Source organism: Phymastichus coffea, unplaced genomic scaffold (genome assembly GCF_024137745.1).
Source record: "Phymastichus coffea isolate CEN01 unplaced genomic scaffold, Cenicafe_Pcof_1.1 PCOF00098, whole genome shotgun sequence".
Classification (NCBI taxonomy): Eukaryota; Metazoa; Arthropoda; class Insecta; order Hymenoptera; family Eulophidae; genus Phymastichus; species Phymastichus coffea.
In genome coordinates this window covers 803,245-825,635 of record NW_026706909.1, presented here as the reverse complement: position 1 = coordinate 825,635, position 22,391 = coordinate 803,245, and the positions used below count along the sequence as shown (strand labels likewise).

Below are 22,391 nucleotides of genomic sequence, written 5' to 3'. Positions count from 1 at the left end.
AACTACTAATTGGTCATAAGAAATTTTATCTGCGGCACATTGTTGTTCATGCTGAATGTAGTGTTCCATACAAGTACATATTTTATTCTTGCAATCAGAATTCGGTATCTCGCATTCTTTCTTGTCATTACAATGCGTTCCTAAGTCTGGAAGGATAAAAATACTCAAATTTTCATTATTGTTACGATCAAATTCAAGCATAATCCTGGTTGATCTGAGATTCAAAACCATGTACTATCATGAGAAGTTTATACTTTATTTTTACAAAATGATTTATGACTATTTACTCTGGTTAAGGATTGGTCAAAGAAAACGTCAAATACCTACTTTTCAAGCATTTCCTTTTTAACTCGTCGAATAAGTAGTCGGGATGACATTTGCAATTTTCTTGGTGGCAGTAAGAATCGGGGATCTTGCAATCGCTATTGCTGTTACAAGGTATATCCGAATGTCTCTCGTGTTCTAATTTAGGAATATCTTAATTGTTGAAATATTTTATAAATTAATTTTTTATATAAGTATCAATTTATTAAATAAAAAATCACTCACGTCCACACAAAATTGCTGGTATAGAAATTAAGAGAATTATCCCTCTATGTATATACATGCTTTCTGAACGCTTTCAAATCGACCATTCGAAGAGTTATTCACCTCTCAAACACTAAGATTGTTTGCTATCGATTATAATGTACTGTAGGGTCAAATACGCTCAATTTATAGCAGCGTTGATAATGAAATGATATCTTTTGATAACCAGCGATAGATATAAAGCAATTTAACAAGTAACAAACATAAGTTATTTTACAGAAATAGATATAACATTAATTGTGAATTTTCAACGGCAATGATATAAAGATGAAAAGTAATATAATAATTTTTCCAAAAATTATCTACATCGACTTCATTTTTCTGCAGTTACTTGGAAATCTATGCTCTAATTAAGCCAGCAATAAAATTAAACCAATTCGCAGGCATATCCTCTCAAATGTGTCTTCTCCATCGAATTCACATAAACTCTTCCAGAGCTATGCAAACGTACACACGAAAAATAAATAGAAATTTTGTTGCATCTATAGAACCTTTTCCTTTTATAAAGTCGATTAAAAACGTAAAATTAGAATAATAATTTAACGAAAGCCAAGCTTATGATTATCGAAATTCAAATATCTAAAATCGTAAATATTTGGAAAATTGTTTTTGTGATACCAACAATTTTGCAGAACTGTTTTACAACTCGGGTAACAAAGTTTCTCCAATTGCGATATTTAATAGTAAAATTCAGAAAGTTGTTAAGGTTGAGATTTCTAGCTATTCAAATATAGGTTTATAACGATCAAATCAAATTAAATATCATGGTCAGAATTGTTCCATTCAGTGAAGCCAACTACTTACACCCACACACATACACACACACACACACACACACACACACACACACACACACACACACACACACACACACACACACACACACACACACACACACACACACACACACACACACACACACACACACACACACACACACGTATCAGTTAGCTATCATTTGGAATAAATAAGCGATTTGTAACATCGAACATTTCTACTTTTTTACTCGCTTAAGATGCAGATGATTATTTCTTTTTGTCCATTCCAACAAGAGATTCTGTATTTGGCCTCAATTATTTCATATTAGCGCACATCTCTGAAACACTCCAACCCATTCCAATAGGTTTAGGCTCACTTAATCTTTTACAATTGGAATAGATACATGGCTCGATTGTATATTTTCGGACAATTATATTTTGATATTTTTGTTTTTACAAAATTTACATTTCAATAAACGTATTATAATATCATTTGTTTTCATAAGAATTTACTGCATATCAAAAGAAATTCTTATATATCTTCTTTATCGACTGTTATAATAGAACTCTGAGGCAATATGTTTAGTTAATATTACATTTTTGTATAATGTTGAATATTGAAAGTGAATTCATTCAAGTATTGACATTTTAATCAGTGATATATTTTTACAGGCTTACGTTATATGAAAAGGAGTTAAATCTCTTCCGATTACCAAGTATATAAAGGGGATTCATTGTGTCGCAATCAAAATTGATAAAAAATAATGCCGTTGCCTTATTTTATGAAAGTGATAACGGTGATTGGTCATATTTTTACAAATGATGTCAGTTCAATCATTAATCGCGATATATATGATTAAATGTCAAACTGAGTTTCGATTCCCATTTCAACTTCAATATTAATATTAATATTCAAGGCTTCAAGATAGCTTTTGAATTTTTTAGCTTGTTAATATTCTATTAATAATTATGAAATAATGGATATGATGAATTTTGTAGCTGATTTTATTGAAAATATTAGCAGATTAATTTGTAGTTGGCATTCTTAAGATTGACCACTTATATTTCGTACATGTTGTGTATATTATTTCCCTACAAAAGGAAAAAATTCGATTAAAAAAAAAATGCTTACGACAATAATTTGATGATGATTTACATTGATTTTGTAAATTAAATCAACGAAATAGTGCAGCTGAATATTAGCATTTCTTTCTACATTCATCTCTACAGTTTAAAAAATAATAAGTAAAATAAAACATTATGATTTTGAAAACGTTGTGCTTTTCCTTGATTTACACGTGAACTAATGTATTTGGAGTGAAAAAAAACTTTTATTTGAAACTTTTTCTTTTAAGATTATTATATTTGAAATTGCAGAGCTAAATATGTAAAAAACGGCTGAAATGCTACGACGCTACAAAGCCGTTTTGCTCAAGCGGCTGTTTTGCCGTGTGCGGGAATCGTCAATTCGCTCGAAGTCATGTTATTGCCCGAACCTAGGCATTCATTACTATTTGACTTATTAATTACTGATTTCGTTGCAATCGATTTTCCATGGACATTGTGAAACGCATTCTCGACATACTTAATTGAGTGATAAACGGACTGTTTGTTACAGATTGTAAAATAAGATATTGCGAATACCCAAGAAAATAAATATTATATATGCTGGTGCTGAACTAGTTAACATCATCAGTTTACTAATTTACTATTCATAAATTGTAAACAAATAAAGAAATAAATAAACATTTGTTCATTAGTATCCTACTTACATGGACGTGACTATTATATTTTATTATTCAATGTTGTAATTGATAGACACGATGTAACAATGAGATTATAAAGAATGGATATTATTAACTATATTTTTTTTAACCAGAAATAGCAATAAAGTCAGATAGATAGGATTCTCCTCAAGATTTTTGAATTAGTAATCTGAAGTAATTTAGGCACTATCCACTATAGTTTGTTTAAGGGGACCAGAGGGTGTTTCGTAGTGAAAAATTAACACTTTGTTTATTGCCGCGTAGAAATCATTCTACTGAAGATATCGATGTAGGACTTTTTTCAGCTGAAAGTATTCTATATAAGCTTTCATTTTCTTTGTTATAAGTTCCAGAATAATCATTGTACACCTAATATGGACACAACAAAGACCAAGCTCTATTTTTCAAAAAATGGGGCTTTGCCACGCCTTTCTGAACGCCAGAGTGGACAAAAATCGTTTTGTGAGAGCTCATTTTTTTTGTTATGAACCGGACTACAGAATGAGCGGAGCACTTTTATAAAAAAGATAATTCTTCCTATTTTTTTGAGCCAATATATGAAATTTTAATTTTTCAAAAAAATTTTTTTTGCAAATTATCCTCAAAAAATAGGAAGAATTATCTTTTTTAGAAAAGTGCTCCGCTCATTCTGTAGTCCGGTTCATAACAAAAAAAATGAGCTCTCACAAAACGATTTTTGTCCACTCTGGCGTTCAGAAAGGCGTGGCAAAGCCCCATTTTTTGAAAAATAGAGCTTGGTCTTTGTTGTGTCCATATTAGGTGTACAATGATTATTCTGGAACTTATAACAAAGAAAATGAAAGCTTATATAGAATACTTTCAGCTGAAAAAAGTCCTACATCGATATCTTCAGTAGAATGATTTCTACGCGGCAATAAACAAAATGTTAATTTTTCACTACGAAACACCCTCTGGTCCCCTTAAAGTCACTTTAATATAGATAAAAAATACTGATTACGAAACAAAAGCTTACGGTAAAATTAAAAGCGTATAATTCCACAAATTTCCTTCTATAACACTGGCTGAGACCCCCTTACCACAACCTGCAAAGTGTAATGGACAGTGAAAAAAAAATACCATTCGAAAAATCTCTAATTTAACCCTCCAAAATACTCATTATTTTAATTAAATCCCTTCAGTTGTCCCAAAATTATTAAAAACTATGATAATTTTTTCGTTTTGTGCAACTGCGATATCTTTAGTAATACTTAATATTTTTGCAAAGAAAGAAGGCACAAAAATTGAACCCTTGCTCGTTTTAATTGTACCCCTCTTGCTTTTTCAAAATTATTAATATATATATCAAAAACAACAATCTAATTTTATTGTATGTTCTTTCTAAGTAGATGGGTTATTGGGTTATTTAATAACCCATTCTTATTAATTATTATAGCTGTAATAAAAAAATTATAGAAAAACTGCGCGTGGTTAATAAAGATAGCAAAAGTTATTTATAATTCCGCGCAATTTCATTTATTAATAGGAATGGGTTATTTTCTGAAATAACCCATTCCTATTAATACAGCTGTATTAATTAATTCCTATTAATTCCTATTAATTAATAATGCTGTATAATTCAAATTCTACAGGGGTACAAATTATTTTTTTGGATTTTGTAGATGGTACAAATTAAGAAGAAGACATTCATAATCTTTTACATTAAAATGTCACGATTTTTCCGCCGAGAAAAGAGATTTTCCGCAGCGCGGAAGACACGAAATTAGAATCGTCGAATTAGACTACGAATTAATTTTTTTCTCGATATTTTCGAAGAGTTCAAATTTCAAAATAACTATTTTTCAAATGGTTACTGATTAAGGCAAGGCTGGTGGTGTATTTTGTTTTAGGAAATAATGTTTTTTTTCTCTATTTTTAGAGGTACAAATTCCAAAAAAGCATTTTTCTGATGGTACAAATTAAAATGAAACTAGTGGTATTTTTTTCTTTTAAGATGTCAGTCATTTTTCTGCCAGGAGTATGAGTTTTCCGAAATATCGTTTTTTTACTTTTTTTTTAAATGTTGGGGGGGGGGGGGGGTTACAAATTCAAAAAAAGCAATTTTCGGGTGGTACAAATTAAGACGAAGCTAATGGTATATTTTTTTTAAATCAATCATTTTTCTGCCAGGGTCGTTTTGATCTGTAAATGTCATCAAAAAATTCCGCGAATCAATCAGCTGCTCTATGTTTGTTCTACGTTATCGTTTGAGACATGGGCTTTATTTACAAATAAAGCACTCTGCCCGGACATTAATTCGTGACCCGCGAATTTCAAAATCCGATATTATATTTGATCATTAAACATCAATGGGTTTAAATGAGTTTTTTTTGGTAAGGTAAAGAGGCCCAACTTGCCAAAATAAGCCCTTTGACCTAACCTTGTTTGGTGTCATCGATTTTCAATCATGGACAATAATTCAGACTTTTGCGAATGAATGTCCAAGCTGTGTATTATAGAAGTATTATGGCGCAAGATAGATTAAGTGTCGCTGTAGCGAGCCATAGAAGAGTATTTTTGATAAGATTAAAAAATATATCTTGTTGAAAAATTGTGAATTTATATAACATTAGAAAAGAAAATTAATTATTGAAACAAAGATTTTATCGAATGTCATAATATAAAGCTTTTTTATTCTGCACTTTTATACAAAAAACCGTTAAAATTGACTTAATAAATTACAAGCTAAATTAGTATCTTGTTTTACAAAATAGCTAATTACTCTTGCCCCTTAAACTATCATATGTATTGAACTTATTTCCCATTTATCTTTAAATTCAGAGCTCTTTCTTTCAGCTTCACTAGCGTCATCATCTCTGATACACTGGTACATCCGTTTTGCTCAAAAAACGTTATTGCGTCGTTTAAGCCACTTAATGCTTCACTTGCTGATACAGTCTTCGTATTTTCACACATATTTTCTGCAACTAAAACATCAAAAATATAAAACACATAATAACTATTTTTGAAAAACAAAATTGGAAATAAATACAGATGATAAAAAAAGTTTTCAAGAGTAATTACCATCAACTTGTTCCTCATTGTCGTCCTTCACAACAATTTCAATAACGTGATTGTCTATAGATATCCTCGATGTCTCGTGATTTTCAGCGATCCACTTAGCTACTTCATCAACTCCAGCATCCCTATATTCTTTGATTCTCCTCAGTGTATCTAGTACAATGGCACCGTTAACGCTTTGCGCCTCTTCAATGACTCTACGACTTTCCTCATTGTCAGGCAATAACTTTCTCCAGCACTTGACAATACTCGCTGGTTCAACTTCATTCCAAGCACAAGTAATCCAATAGATAAAATCCCTAAGATTGATTCTTCTTAAAAAATCACCGGATATCTCACCGTCTTGCTGAGCTGCAACGATTGCTGTGAGTAATTTTTGCGCATAATTGAGCTTGACGCACTGCAGACTTTCGTTGTCTATTGGTCCAATCACCAAACTTAAATTATGCAAAATTAAGTGTATCTGCAATTCACTGGTCGGCCGATTTTGAAAGGCATCTGAGGGAACATTCTCCGCAACAAGAATGGCTTTCAAAGGTAAATTGCGACTTTTGAGAAAGTCCGTGACTCTAGGTGTGAACTCACTATCGAACCACTCGTTTAAAGCATCACTATCTAACCACGTACTAGTCTGGTGAGCATAGAATATTGGCAAACAATGCTGTAAATTCACCAGTGTTGTTGACTTTAATGATTTACCAAGAACCACTAATGGTAATTTTAAACTGCCATCGGCATTGCTGCAAGTCATTATCGTAACTCGATCTCCCGAAGTCGTGCGACCTGGTAGAGATTTGTAGTGCATTACACTTTTGTCACATTTGAAGATTTGACAACGTAACAGAGATTCTTCTTCGACTGCATTTGTTAACGTCATTGTTAATTGATTCAAGGCTGAGTCTTCTGGGGGTTTGTTATCTTCTGGAAAAGTTGTGTTGAGGGTATATGGCAGTCCGTATTTTCGTTTCCAGTTGGTAAACCACTCACTGCTTGCCGTGAAGTTCTCTTTTCCGCCGAGCATTTTGTTCAGCTCTAATGCCTTTTCTAGAATAATAAATATATTAGTAGCATAGAATTCGAGCTGAATTTATGTATTTCTCAATTCTAATAAGGAATCAAATGTATTGAAAATTCATAAAAGGATAAATTACCTCTTAGCATGAGTCCCGAAAGCGGAATGTTTTGCTGTTTGCAGCGATTATACCAGGCAATAAGTGCTTCGCCGACATATGGATTATCATCGGGTCGAAGTTTCTTACGGCTGGCATTTTCCTCATGCAAAGCATCACGGATCTTTTGCTCATCGTGGACCCATCTACGGAGTGTGCTTTCACCGATACCATATTCCTTGCGTACCTCCGCTTTTGAGCGACCGGCTTTCACATCGTCCAGTACACGCACTTTTTCTTGTAAAGAGAAATTCTTTATCCGCCGTTTGGCTGTACAGGTGAAAAAAGAAATTGAAAATGAAGATTATTTTGGTGAAATAAGTGTTGGAAGTGTGCAGGGTACTTACCAGAATTGTCAGGAGTAGTTGCAGCTATGTTAGGAAATGTGAAAGGTGTCTTGAGGTACAACTGATCAAGAGACACTGTACCATTTTCTGAAAATAATGAATGTATTAGAGAAATTCAAAATGTATAAAAGCAAGCAAGACACATGTTTGTTTGACTTTATTACCAGCACTAGCATAGATCACAGCATGACTACTTCTATCTGCATTAATAATATTGTTAGTACGAAAAAGATCACTGTCATCTATAACATATTATATTTATATATAGTTTAAGTACAAATAGTTGATAAACTTTATATTGTTTGTGCTCACCAGGACAGCTAGACATGATGAACTCAACATAAACCTTTAGCTGAATGTGTAATTAAATAAATTTCTGAAATAATGATAAAATATTCTTATTGTAAAATCAATAAAATAAATCTGAGATTGTCTAACTATTTTCATGACAAAATAACTGATAACATTTTATATTCTTAATTTGAATATGTGATAATGGATGTTACACTCCATATACAAACCTTTACATTTGGCAAATGAAAGTACCATAATGTAGCGTATCAGCAGTCTTGTAAATTTATCAACTTACAGTTCATCTAGTAAACATACATCAGATCTTTAAGAAAGTTTTTTTTCTATTAGCACAGAAAAAACAAATCGAAAACCCCTAACTACTTTTAAATATATGATAATACACTTATCAAAATTATAACCTATAAATTGCAATTTTCCACACTACTGATTCGCTTTGTTTCCTTGTTTAAATAATTTATGATAAAAACTTCAACGACCACTGAAAACAAGTAAGAACACACACTTTCAAGCAAATAATTGTTGCATTTGACAAAAAATCAGAAAAAAGCTCGAACAAGGAAAAAGCCTTATAACGTCAGCAAAATAATACTTATTAAGCACCTTTCTCTGTGTTGATTTCCAAAATACTTGGCGATATATGCATTATTTACAGATTCTGATATGGCTAATTCATCGATAGCAATGATTTCAAAAGATAAATTGCAAATAGCTTGTGGAACAAGAAACGAGAAAAGCGCGGAGAAAACGTAGGTAATATCTCTTTCTTTCGACTAGGAGGTAAACAAATACAATGTGTTGCGGGATCTCCGTCGAGAAAGTCAGTCATTCACCGCACCGACAGCTCGTTCATACTCAATACCTATGTAGGTATGTTAGTGCCCGCGTGACTTTGAATTTTTGCAGGCTATGTGCAGGCTGTAGCTCATTTGTTTTGTATATATAGGTATAGGTTCGTGCGAGATCCTGTGTTGCTGTTTTGAAAAATGTTGGAGTTTTGTTGAACTACATGACTCAAACGAAAATTGTTTATACATTTTGTTAGTGGTGGAATGAACTTGTGAACTATATACATTGATGTTAAACAACATTTATTCCTCAGTGCCATTATAAATCTTATATACATATATTCATTGATTGAATGATATTTTTACTTTGTAAAAGTAAACGATTTAAGTGTAATTTGCACTTTAGAAAGAGCTAGATTTTAAATATTACTTCATGAAAGAATACATCAAAATTAGAAATTATTAATAGGAATAATATTATAGCATTGCTCATAATATTAGAATACAGATTCACTTATTATATGAGAAAATAATTTTATGTACATATACATTAACTAAAACTAAAAGACAGATTTATAGATATTTAATATAATCCATAATTGAGATCCAGGCATAAATTACTTTTCTTTAAATGTTGCAAAATATGCATTATAAGACAGTGTTCATACTTGGTTGTAAATATACATGTGCTGCATTGAAAAAGTTTCTTTTTGCCACAAGTATTTATGTGCCTTGATAAATGCAAGGAATATTGATACCTTTTACCACATCTTGGACAAGCTGTAAAAAGTTAAAATATAAAAATCAATTTTATCAAACTAACTAATAACATCTTTCCTATAAAAATAACCAATTAATTCACTTAATCATGTTATTACATTTTAACATGTTCGAACAATGTAAATTATCTTCTTTAATTTTTTTAAAAATGCCACCTTCAAAATGTCTTGAAAAAATATGCTGTCTTAAATAGGATTTTCCTTTAAAGTAATTTAAACAATGGTCACATTGTAAATATAATTTACAACAATAAACCAAATGACTTTTTAGCTTTTGATTAGCCTGATAATGCCTACTACAAAAAGGGCATACTGAAAAATTTTAAATATTAGTTTTGGTTACAATCATATTGTAAATTTTATATAGTTTCATAAAAAAATCATAAAATATGCTTTTTAATAAATTTACCAAATATTTCATTTGTTGAACTACTATTATTAATTTTGTTATTGTAGTGACAGTGGTATACATGAAATATAAAATCTTTCTTATAATTACTTTTGAAGGCACAACCACTACAGCTATGAATGAACTTTCTTTCCTTTAAATAAGATTTAAATTTATATTTCTTTGAGAATCTTTTTTCACTATAATTTCCCAGTAAATTTTCCTTTTGAAACAACAAATCATCTTTTTTATCAGCTAGAAATATATTTTTCAAGTTTCACGGTTTATATGTTTGATTTGAATTTTTCAAATAAAGCTACTTGGTTTAATAGTTTAATAACTAATTGACATACCTGTTTGTAAGGAACAAATATTCTCCATATTTTTATTTTTATTTTGTACTCCTCTATAGCTTAGTGGCTTATATTTAGGATGCATAATAGAGATATGTTTATTCAAATTAGCTTCATATTTTGCATTTACAGAACATTCAGGACACTGGAAAAGCTTATTTTTATAATAAAGATTTGTAGAATTCATATTAATACTTGTCCAGTTTGTAACATTTGTATTATATATATGCTGCTCTGAAACAATAATTGCCATTAATCATAAGTTCTTCGACTCCATGTTTATAAATCTATTTCTATGCCAGCGAGATATAAAAATTCTTCTAAATTTTTAGTTGAGTATATTTGAAGCACAGCAATCAAGATTTCTTCAGGTACTCTTTTTCTTATTGGATCGTAGATGAAATTATAATAAAATAATAAATATATTTATTGAACTTTGAAAACCTTACCATCGTCAGCACAATCCCAATCAATTTCTAGATTACACTCTTGTTTAATAAATATATTACTTAAGTCATTCTCAATGTTTTCTAAGAAAATATATTATTCATAAATTTTAATATGCTTTAATAGAGAGATTACTACTGCTCATAATTGATTTTTACCTTGTTTCATTTCATCTTCAATTACTTCTTTCACTTCTACGCTTTTAAAATGTTTATGGTCAATCTCCATTTCTTCAAAATAACTTGTATCTTCAACTTCCTTTTTCACACTTACTACTTTGTAATTTTCACAATTATTGTTCATGTTGCCCGAATTTTCTTGTGTTATTTATTTAACTGATTCTTTGAGTTATTCCGTCAAACAAACTTAATGATCTCAATAGTCAATTGATGCATTTCTTGTTAACGAAAAGACCGTTGAGTTCTACGATGCAAAGGCACCGCGTCTTATACATATGAAAATTCGGAGTTTGCAGGTTATGCCGACGCTTTTGTATATTGGCATTACGTGATTGAACTATTCAAATTTTTCTTAGAAAATAGATAGATATATAACTTTTCGAATCAATATGAACACTTTATTTACTGTATTCCATAAAAATATATTTGAATCAATTATTTTTTTCATAAAATAAATTATGCCTTGTTTATTAATATTATAAATTGTGCATCATGTGTATTTTCAAAAATTTTAGTAAGTATAATAAAAAAATTAATATTATTCTCAAATTTTAAGTATCTTGTATCATTTGACTAAAATGTATTATAAATTATACAAATTATTGATTTATTGATTTATTTATTATTTATTTAACGGAATGGAATCCCATACAATTATAGTACAAACAATATAACAATATAAGTAGATAAAAAAAGGATATAAAAGCAATAAGAAATATAAACATAGTATAAAATAAAAGCAATAGTAAACAGATATATAGTGATGTAATATAATAATATAATATGATATAAATGTGAAGAAAATAAATAAAGAAAACAGTATAAGACAAAATAAAGCAACCTGTCAATAAAAAGAAGAATAATATGGATTGGAAGCAAATTATTTATAAACAAAAATATTTGATCAGACTATGGTTTTTAATAAGCTAATGTAAATGTAAAGGATGTCTATAGGAGATGAAAGATTATTAATGATATTATAGGAGCGATCAATGATAGAAATAATATAATAAACCTTTAGGCTGCGGGAAATTTCAGTATAAATTGACCTCTCAGAATATGTAAAATGTATACATAATATCACTGGATATCTTAGATAGAGTCGTTGACCTGACCAGTGGTCCATATATCGACCAACCCAGCAGGCAACGTATAGTACAATGTAAAAAAATTTGTCTCTTTTGTTATGAAGATTTGAGAAATTACTTATATGTAATTTCATGCGTTGAATATAAAAAAATAGTAACGAAATTCTTGCAGACACCCATGACCTTGATAATCACCATTTGAAGGTCAAATTTTATTCCTACTATAAGTCAAGTTTTTAGACGGTATTTTAGTATTTTAAGGTCAAGAATATTTTGAGAAATTTAAAAACTACTTATTATGTTTTCAGATCAAATTTGATCTAAAAACTTCAAATATTCTATGTCTCTAGAGTGGTCCATATAGCGACCACCCCCGCAGCTAAAAGATTAAAAGTACTTTTACGAGGACGAATAGAAAACGTAAAATTAAGTGACATCGATAATAATGGCGGTAAATAAGCCGCTGAGAGTAGTAGAGTAAAGCCATAGTCAAGCTTTAGGATCACATATTCTAAACTATAGTTACAAATTTGTAAATAGATATAAGTATGTGTCATTTACTTACACATTTGAAGGCAGGAATCTGTAGAATCGCATTTTATGATTAAATAACAAGCTATCATATTTCAATTTTTAAAATGTAACATAAATTCGATTACAATAATTGATTTTAAGCGTTTACATGTCTTTTTATCCATAATATCACATTATTTTCTGATACATATATAAATATTATTATAGACATAACTTGATTACTATCGTAAAAAATAAATTTTGCGTTAAATAAATAAAGTAAACCTTTTTTTTTAAATATTTATTTATTATTTATTTATATAAATTAATATTTCATTGATTATCTAGACAATCGTTTTTTTAGTCTTCTTATATAGTTTTCAGTTTTCAATAATTTTCAATAACTTTCAAGTAACCACTGATGTAAAACTAAATTTACTAGGTTTTTCCGTGGTAATTATTTTTTACAGCTTTGTTGAAAGAACTGCAATAGTATGATCAAGTATGTTGTTATACAAATCAGAATCTGAAATACAAGAATTATCAACTTAAAAAAAGAACAAATATGATAATAAAAAGGATAAAGAAAAATACCGATTTGAGTAATGTAATATCCAAAGAGTATAAGCCGAATACAGTGAATTGAATATTGTGATGAAACAAATACTGAGAAAATTTGATAAGCTAAAATGAGAAAAATTTTCAACTTGTATGAATATTGACTTTTCTATAACATTATATATTCTATAGAATATTAAGCAATCTGACCTGACTTTCGAGCCTTTCATCCAAAGGAGTTTCTAAACTGTCATTTATCACTTTTTTCGTTCGTTGGGTCTGCAAATGAGGACAAAATTCCTTTATCCAATATAGTTATTGCTTCAAATAGATATAAATTAATTATACCTCATAAATTACGTTGGTCACAAATTTTGGTAGTACGACAAGAGGAAAAATTAAATCGATTAAGTAAAAGCCAAGATGCCCGTAAGAAGCTGTTATATCGTACTCGCTCCATAAAATATGTGTCGAAATATAGTACAATATTCCAGTTAGTGCAAAGAATAAATGGAGTATACAAAAAAATATTGGGAGTGAATAAAAGTCGCACACGTCTTGTGAAATTTTGGATAACAACGAATGCATTTTACGCAAACGTAATAGTTCGTTGTATTTTATTTGTGAATTTGAACTGTATGCTATGTACTTGCCAGTTGAGTTCAAATGAATATTTTCAAAAATCTTTGAGCAGTGATTGTTCAAAATTTCAAAGTAACAGTTGATGATATTCAAAATCATGCAATACTGTAGTATTAAGCAATCGTTGACTAATTTACACCAATTATTACCTACAAGATGTAACCAGAAATTGCGTTTTAAGCGAGTCGAAAACCCGAATAATCCAACCCATATAATGCTTTGCACAATTAGTGTAATTAACGCTTTCTTCATCAATACTGATCTTGATTTTAATACCTTTTTCGTAATCTCTGGTAACATCTGCCTAATTTGATTGATTTTCTTCGACACAGCTATGATATTCTCTTGCCTCGTGCAATATACTAAAAGAATAATCACGCCGCCGGCAATATTACATAAATCTATTGTAGTATCAATTCTTTTATTACTCATCTGATCACTTTTATTGTCTCTAGAGTTCATTAATCCTATGTAATTTACAGCGAGCATAATAATCGCTAATAGCAAGTTATACACAATACCAAGTTTAGATTTGTACAGTTGAAGATGTGTGCTTGATTTGTGTGCAATGAGGCCGTTACTGTTTTTGTCAAACCGCATACTCATAGTAGCAAGCCCACATAGTTTGTAAAAATAAAATACAATTTTTATGATTGCATATTCATTATCCAGTTTGCGCCTGATAAAACTGATCATTTTATCAATAGTAAGATTGATGTTTTGACACACGTGTTTCACTACCAATGCAAGATTCGAATGTTCTGAAAAACTTTTTAATATAATTTTGCTTGGTTCGCTGTCTTTTGAGCGACAGTACTCTTCTTCACTGTGCTTTCGGAAAAATTGTATTTACACTGACCTTTAACAAATCAAATCACATAACTTGTTATGTCATGATCACAGGTAAGAGATGCGCACTGTAACGTTTATTTGGGAATTTCATATTTGCTTATTAAGGATGTAGCTGGCGGAAGCGGCGCAGTCTACAAATATTTTTTCAATAACTGCGTGCTCAAAGTACATAATTACTCAGCATAACCATGATCAACTCTTGCCCCCTCTGCCCTTCTTCGCGATAACAATGAATATTTCATTATTTAAGCTTCGTCAGGGAATGTAACTCTTTTGGAAAAAATAACTATCGATTTAATTGAGCTGTTTTGGGACTAAATATTCACAAGTAAGAAAAAATATAATCATATATTATACATTCGCTTATATTAAAGAATATGTTAATATTCTAATTTCGTTTTATTTTCTTTGTAATCTTTAAATATTTTGCAAAACTATTGAAAATTATACAATTATTACTATACCTATACAAAACTACATAGCACTGTTATAATTTTTTTTATTTTTCAAACTTGCTCAAAACATTAAAAAGCCCAATTACTAAGAAGAAAACCAATAGGTAACATGATGGAAGAATTTAATGATATTTTATACTCCAAAGAATTTTGCATTTCAAAAATTAGCCGTATTCAATGAACATTTAAAATAAAAATATATGGAAAAATTATATTTGCTTACGAAAAAATTACAATTGTTATTATTAGCAGAAAAAGTTTGGAAAACGATGACGTAATAAATAAAGATCACGATATAAAAGTTGACAGACAACAGTAATTTTTTATAAAAAATCAGCGATGGAACATTATTATTTATACTTTTCTACTTTTATTTATTTAAAAACAAACAATACAATGTCTAGCAATATATAATAATCAAACATTCTGTAGTTGTAATATCGTTAAAAGCGAATAGAATTCGGACACATTTCGTGAAGTCTCTTTTAACGACAAATAGGGACTAGTGTAATCGATGTTATTGCAAATTCACAATTCTAAGACACTTTGAATCAGCTAGGATCGCCTTTAACTCATCGTTTACAAAAGTAAAGAGTTTTTTTAGCTATTTTACTACCACAAAGTATTGTAAAATAATCGACATGACTATGAGATTGCTGATGTAGATAGGAGCTGCCTTAGACACGTACGATATGCCGTATATGATAACAGTGGTCGTCACGGTAGTCCAGAATAGAGCGATTGCTAAAATGGTCATCGTTACATTCGATGAGGAATTTTTTTGTACAAGCTGAAATCGATAAGTATCGCGGTCTTTTTAATATGATGAATTTTATTAATTATCGACAAGGCTTTCTTCCGATAAACAATAAATGTCAACAAAGCCAGCATACTAGTAAGCAGTATCCGGCACGCTATTTAATGTTTTCTCAAATTAATTTTTTGTTGTAATGTCTGTAGAAATAACGTATATTGCAGATATTCGATATCAATAGGACGACGAAAAAAGTCCATGAACTGTTCCTAGTTTTGAGTGTGTACACAGATCGATTTTACTTTCATCGACTTTTACGGGCGCTATGCCGACTATTTGGAAATAACAAAATAGGTATTTTTTTATTACTTCCTCTCTGATCATTTTTAAGTCTTCAGTTTTCACAATTTATGCCAGTACTTTATTATTTTTCATCCTAGAATAACTTTTGTTGAATTTGAGCACATTAGCAGATGAGAAATAGTATCAATAAGTAACTTTAAAAAATTGGTAACGAAATTTTTAAGAATAGCAGTCAAGAATAAAAAATCTATTAGGCAAAATGGCAAACTCATTAGTTTATTGAAATTGTAAAATGATGACCAAATACGTTGTACACGTACCAACAAGCTGTAAATAGTGATTAACAATGAATTTCTTGAAATTAAAATGTATAATTAAAAAATACGTACTGACGTTAATAAAGACTGGTCTAAAGAAAATAATTTGAAAACCTTAAACTCCACATTACTATTTACTATATAGTACGAGAATTGGCTCAACTAAAACAAATACTTTTCAATTATTATTACAATATACATATGGCACACTGAAAGGTTTATACCTTCTTTATCATATCTTGATCTACTACACCATCGGCTAAGAAATCATTCACAATTTTCCCAGTTTGCTTGCTCTGTAAAATTTGATAACTGATTATTAAATTTCGAATACTTTTGTAGTTATTAAATGGGTTTATTAAATCGGTTAAATATTAACAAAAATTTATTAATGGACATGTTGCGAGAGATATAATTAAAAAGGGACTGAATCGTGTAAAATCCAAATCTTTAAACACGATTTGTATTTGAAATTTAATAAAGGAATATCTCATTTGCAAAAACAATATTTCGATCTTAACAGTATTACATGTACAGCATATAGAATGTTTCAAACTGTGTAATGGTTATGCTATGCTTAAGATATTTATTATTAAAATCGAATAAAATAGCGTATTACCTGATCTATGGTTGCAGTAACATATACCGTCAAAATAATTAGAATAGCAACTTGAATTAATCCATAAAACAAACTATGTAAGATAAAAATAATTATCGCCAGACCACTACGTTTAGCAGAGATCGGGTTTAAAACGTAATATGTAGAGCCGATAGTCGAAGCGTATATATTTAGAATACACAGAAGCATTGGTAGTGAATAAAATTCCGAAATGTGTTGGCAAGCGTCGCATACTAAAGCATATGAGCGTTGTAATTGCATGAGACGATTTGGTTGTTTCAGTGATCTTGCAAGTTCGTCGTTTATCAGACCGAACATTTTCTCAAGATAATTCAAGACGATACTGTATTGCATCACTGACATACTAGTTATAAAGATACAGCTGTAAATGGGTGCAGTCATGTAGACATATCTAAAACCATGTAACCAAATTGTCGTTGCCATTACGGACCATATGGACCAGATTATAACTAATATCATTATGACATCTCGAATGGCAACTTTTTCGTACAATGAGAGTTTTTGACTGAATCCTGATATTGAATTTCTTATCTAACTGATTTTGTTAACGATGACTATTGATTTCGCTTCTCGCAATATAAATGTCAAAAGAATGCAAATAGCGGCCATAGTCGTTAAAATGTCAAGCGAACAGTCGAATAATTTCTCAAAAGAAGTTCTTGTTTTCAAATCATAATTATTATAGAGATATAGAATACTTGAAAATGTTGATAAAGTTACATAACTTAGTAGCAGTAGATTGTAAGTTATTCCAAATTTAGAGTGTGATATGATGTAATGAGTAGTCGGATGAATTCTTTTGTTTATATCTTTATGGAAAGTCATTGTCGCCATTCCAAGAAACTTAAAATAGTAAAATAAACTTTTGACAAACATATCGACTGTAGAATTTCCACAGTACATGTTCACGTTGATTTGTTTTGTTTCTATTACATTTTTTTAATTAAAACGATCTCTCAGAAGTAAAATACTATTGAGCCATTGAAACTGCGAATATGTAATGACGTACACGTCATATAATCTGTAGCCTGAGGTATTAATACTTTTTTTAATTTTAGGGCCTTTTGCCAAGTCCAAGAATCTTACTAATGTCAGTATGTCTTTTTGTAAAGAGAAGAAATCAAATACATTCTATTCAAATAGCGTTGTTACATAATCGAAGAATTGCAATAGTAGTCCTATGTTTCTAAATATTCTAAACAAAACGAATAACACAGTATCTATTAGCAATACTTTATAAAAATGTATAACAGAATTCAACGAATTGAACTATTCAGTAATTGAAATACGTTAAGTCAACGAAAGTAATTACGGTAATGACAAGAGACTATCTATTTTAACAATTCTAAATAGATTATGTGATTTAGTACAAATGTGGAGTAATGAAATGGTGCGTAATAAATTGCTTAATGCCTTCTTAAAACTTATCAACTTGACGTACGTACATCCATTATTGATTAGTAAAAAAGTACATTTATCATTGTCAATGAACAATATTCAATGACAGTGTCACTTTGTTCAGCTAGAATTTGATCTTTATCAATGGCTAATGTAACAGTAACATGATTTTATCAAAAATCCTGCATAGGGAGCCTTTTTTGCAGTGCACGTTTTAGTACTTTAAGCTAGTTAGTCTGGCAACCGTAAAATTCGAAGTCAATTTGAAGAAACGTAACTGCATCGTACTAATTCATTTTTATTATTCAAATGCTAGAAATTTTTACAACGTAGCATAGCTCGTTCTCCTTATTTTATCTAATATTACCTTGGTATTTTATTTTTGTACAACGACCATACAAAATTTATATTTCAAAAGATTTGCGACGGTTCTCAGGACACCTTAACTTTTTTAACAGCAATTATCATTCGACATGTTCGTCCTCAAACCTATTCAATTTTTTAAAGTAATTTATGATGGTAAATGCTGAAATATTTCATAAAAATTTTATTCAAAGTAATATTTTAAAAAACATCACAACACAAATAATAAAACTTGTCTTAATCAACTATCTTAAGATGCATTATAATACTGTATCATACACACTCGATTAGTAAATAACACCACCAATTATTATAAAAGAAAAAGAAAGTAGCTTTATTAACAAAACTTAAAATAATCCAATAACCTGTATAGTTGAATCAATTTTGCAATTGTCTAGTTCATGCCGATGTCGAATTCACAATGTACAAGTTATTTACCCTGGATCAATCTTATTAATGTCGATACTCAGTAACTTAATAGTTTTCAAAATTTTTCTCTTAATTATACATAATTTTCAGATTATTCGTACTATACAACATATCTAGTAATAATTTTACAATTTCAAATAAATAACTGGATCTATTGACTTTTTTTTATCACAAATTGCAATAAGTTTTAAGTACGTTATATATTTATATGTTAAATAAAATGTTGAAAGTTAAACTACATACTTTCAGTCATATTTAATTTTTTTTATGTTCAAAATATTTCATACCAATGAAATATATTTCAATTAATGATATTTTACAAAATTAAAATAACTTATGAATATAATAACCCAAGTCTTATTAATTTTAATTATCATACAGTATAGATTTCAATTGAATCAAGAAGCATTACATGAGGATTTTTTATAAAAACATTTTTTATAAAACCTGGATGAAATTATTTCATTTTACATATTGTATTTAAAAACAAGAGACCACTCAGTAATATCCATAAAATCATTTAATAAACACAGCAATGCGGCAAATCACCCAGAACTATTTGACAAAGATGTTGAAAAATCTTCTTAGATTTTAATGTAGGAGAAATTACTTTAAACTGACTTGGATTCTTCTGTTTGAAATTGCAAAATAATTACTAGATATGTCATAACTGAACCTATAATCTGATAATACATAAATATCAACAAAAAATGGAATTCCGAGATTTTTGTTACGTACCGACAGCAATATTGATTCATCTAATGAAAACAAATTGTATACAGCGAAATTCATATCCTTTTGCAATAAATAAATTGAAAAATTATTCACCTGAAAAAGATATTTTTCACTTCTTATAATTGGCTGTGTTATACACTTAAAAAAATTTTAATGGTACCTACTTTTTTAATAACACTTTCATCTTCAATATTGTCTAAACTATCATTCAGGATATCTCTTAACTTTTTACTCTGAAATCAATTGTTTAGTGCTATAATGTTACAATACTCGTAATAGCATGAAAACCTAATGTGATGTAACATCAAATTGCTTAGAATACCTCTTTAACAGTCATTGTAGCAGTATTCATAAGTATTTTTAATGAAACTGCATATAAAAGTAAAAAGAAGATGCAGTGGATAGAGTCAGCCCGTGATACTGGATATCTTCCGTGAACGATTGGTATCAAGATATAATAACCAAAGAGGACCGACGTTACAAATACATAGAGAATACCGAGCAGTATCAACTGAGAATAAAAGTTTGACACATCCTGCGAGAATTTGAAAATTGACGTGTGTAAATTTCTTAAATATGTCAACTTATTGATTTCGTATTGCATTTTTTTGCTATGTATGAATGAAATTCCTGACACAGGATTTGCATTGTTTAATAGTTTCGACAAATATTGATTGATGTAATATAACATTTCCTTAATCAAATTTAATATGATACTGTACTGCATAAAAATGCTATTGATTATTGTGTTGCATAAATATATTGAAATATTGTACAAGTTAAGATCCCAGTCACCTACGACCGAGGTAATTATAAGTAAAAACCACGTAAAAGTATTGGCAAGAAAAATATTTTTCACTGCGCTGAGAAGCGAAAAATTTTTGTCGTTCAATGCTAATATTGACTGTCCTATAATTTTAAAGTCATTTACTAATGTGATGGTCCTTTTTTGTTGAATACTGAATACCAGTAAAATATATATGGCCGAAAATACTGTAAAAGAGTCATGCATAACATTGATAGTTTTTTCAAATTTTATCTTCCCGCCATATTCAGTTTCGCACAAAAACTTGATAGTGAAGTATTTGAGTGTTATTAGAATACATATGAGCAATGCATTGTACACTATACCACTTCTGGAATATGTTAAACTGCCTGTATAACGTTTCTTGCTGTTAACATTTATTGAATTTGTTCGAAATGCCATTGTTGCGACACCACACATTTTGAAAAAATAAAAAAGTACAAGAACTTCGTACTTTGCCAAATAATCTTTGAAGTACATTTTTTATTAGGAAAACAACTTGCTATTAATGATATGTGAATGGTTTCTAGCATACTAATGCTGCATTATACAATCTCTTATTGTCTCTCACTGTTAACCTGAGTAATTTTATTGATTTAACATAATTAATTTATTTTACGATAGCGCGTTATTAATTAGTTGATTGTGTATAATAATGATTGCATTTCCAATACTTAAATATCATTCATTTGTTAAAATTCTCATATATCGCCTTGAGAACGATAAATTGTTTGTATTAAACATTAATTTTATCATATAATATCTCGTAATACGTTTATACTATTGAAATTTAAACTTATGAAAATTTTTACTATATTCTAATAAATATCCAAACCTAATTTATTACTGATCATTGCACCTGATAGTGTTCGGCTGAAATTGTAGAATAGTATCGCTAAATAAGTTGTTATCGATCTCAGATTCTGAAAATAGAAAAAATAATTAATTTTTTTTCGTAATTATAATTGTAGTTATACAAACAGACATCAATAATGATTCAGATGATGCAAGGAAACCAAAAATAATGAACTTTAATGCATGATGATGCAAAAAGTTAAAAAGTTTCTTCAGTTAAATTGTAAAATACAAAGTTATTTTTTCGCATCACGTAACAGCATTTTAAGTTATATCACAAGCAAAAATCATTTTTACAATGAACGATTGTAAAACGCTTCTTAAACATTTTTTCATTACAATACAAGTCTTTTAACTTTAAAAATTATGTTACATCAAGTGAATTTAATTATTGCTGAAAATGTAAATATTTTGTTTAATCTTCTATGATGAGTAGTGAAATATGAGTGTATAGCAGTGGTTACAAATATAATGCTAAATGATTGCAATACATCAAATGCTCATTCAAATAGTGCATTCTGTTAAATATTTAATCGAAGTTTAAAGTGTAAGCTACCGGGTGTGGCGGTTAATAATTCTTAATTTTTTGTAAAAAAAACACGTCATTCAGGAGAAAAGTAGAAAAATCGTTTATTCAAAGTATTCTCCATCGTTTGATACACATTTTGTCCACCTATCTGGCAAGTCATGGATATCCTTCCAAAAAAAATGTTCATCCTTTGAGGCGATCCATTCAGCAAGCCATTTTTCGACATCTTCGTAGTTCTTGAA

At 29.5% G+C, this 22,391-nt stretch overlaps 4 protein-coding genes across 8 annotated transcripts; all 4 read right to left on the bottom strand.

Moving 5' to 3' along the window:
* Positions 1–5,750: 5,750 nt before the first annotated feature.
* On the bottom strand, positions 5,751–8,785 carry LOC131669917 (jerky protein homolog-like). 4 transcript variants are annotated; one of them, XM_058945122.1, is made up of 8 exons: positions 8,381–8,785; positions 8,189–8,263; positions 7,980–8,043; positions 7,832–7,909; positions 7,668–7,754; positions 7,303–7,590; positions 6,155–7,195; positions 5,751–6,057 (listed from the first exon to the last, which is right to left on the bottom strand). In XM_058945122.1, the coding sequence occupies exons 3-8, from the start codon at positions 7,993–7,995 to the stop codon at positions 5,885–5,887; spliced, it is 1,683 nt and encodes a 560-aa protein (XP_058801105.1). In that variant the 5' UTR covers positions 7,996–8,043; positions 8,189–8,263; positions 8,381–8,785; the 3' UTR covers positions 5,751–5,884. The 4 variants fall into 4 exon arrangements, with proteins under 4 accessions (XP_058801105.1, XP_058801104.1, XP_058801106.1 ...); XM_058945121.1 differs by having other exon boundaries at positions 8,189–8,460; positions 8,583–8,785; XM_058945123.1 differs by having other exon boundaries at positions 8,583–8,785.
* A 297-nt stretch (positions 8,786–9,082) lies between these two features.
* Positions 9,083–11,165, bottom strand: LOC131669931 (zinc finger protein 14-like). 2 transcript variants are annotated; one of them, XM_058945154.1, is made up of 6 exons: positions 10,893–11,165; positions 10,737–10,817; positions 10,288–10,521; positions 9,956–10,189; positions 9,646–9,858; positions 9,083–9,547 (listed from the first exon to the last, which is right to left on the bottom strand). In XM_058945154.1, the coding sequence occupies exons 1-6, from the start codon at positions 11,035–11,037 to the stop codon at positions 9,351–9,353; spliced, it is 1,104 nt and encodes a 367-aa protein (XP_058801137.1). In that variant the 5' UTR covers positions 11,038–11,165; the 3' UTR covers positions 9,083–9,350. The 2 variants fall into 2 exon arrangements, with proteins under 2 accessions (XP_058801137.1, XP_058801138.1); XM_058945155.1 differs by lacking the exons at positions 9,646–9,858; positions 9,956–10,189.
* A 5,168-nt stretch (positions 11,166–16,333) lies between these two features.
* Positions 16,334–17,911, bottom strand: LOC131669886 (putative gustatory receptor 28b). Its single transcript, XM_058945077.1, has 4 exons — positions 17,756–17,911; positions 16,620–16,691; positions 16,468–16,557; positions 16,334–16,405 (listed from the first exon to the last, which is right to left on the bottom strand). The coding sequence occupies exons 1-4, from the start codon at positions 17,909–17,911 to the stop codon at positions 16,355–16,357; spliced, it is 369 nt and encodes a 122-aa protein (XP_058801060.1). The 3' UTR covers positions 16,334–16,354.
* A 1,925-nt stretch (positions 17,912–19,836) lies between these two features.
* LOC131669884 (uncharacterized) lies at positions 19,837–21,169 on the bottom strand. The gene is made up of 4 exons (XM_058945076.1): positions 20,283–21,169; positions 20,125–20,193; positions 19,964–20,053; positions 19,837–19,908 (listed from the first exon to the last, which is right to left on the bottom strand). Exons 1-4 carry the CDS (start codon positions 21,165–21,167, stop codon positions 19,837–19,839), a joined length of 1,116 nt encoding a protein of 371 aa, XP_058801059.1. The 5' UTR covers positions 21,168–21,169.
* Between the last annotated feature and the right edge of the window lie 1,222 nt (positions 21,170–22,391).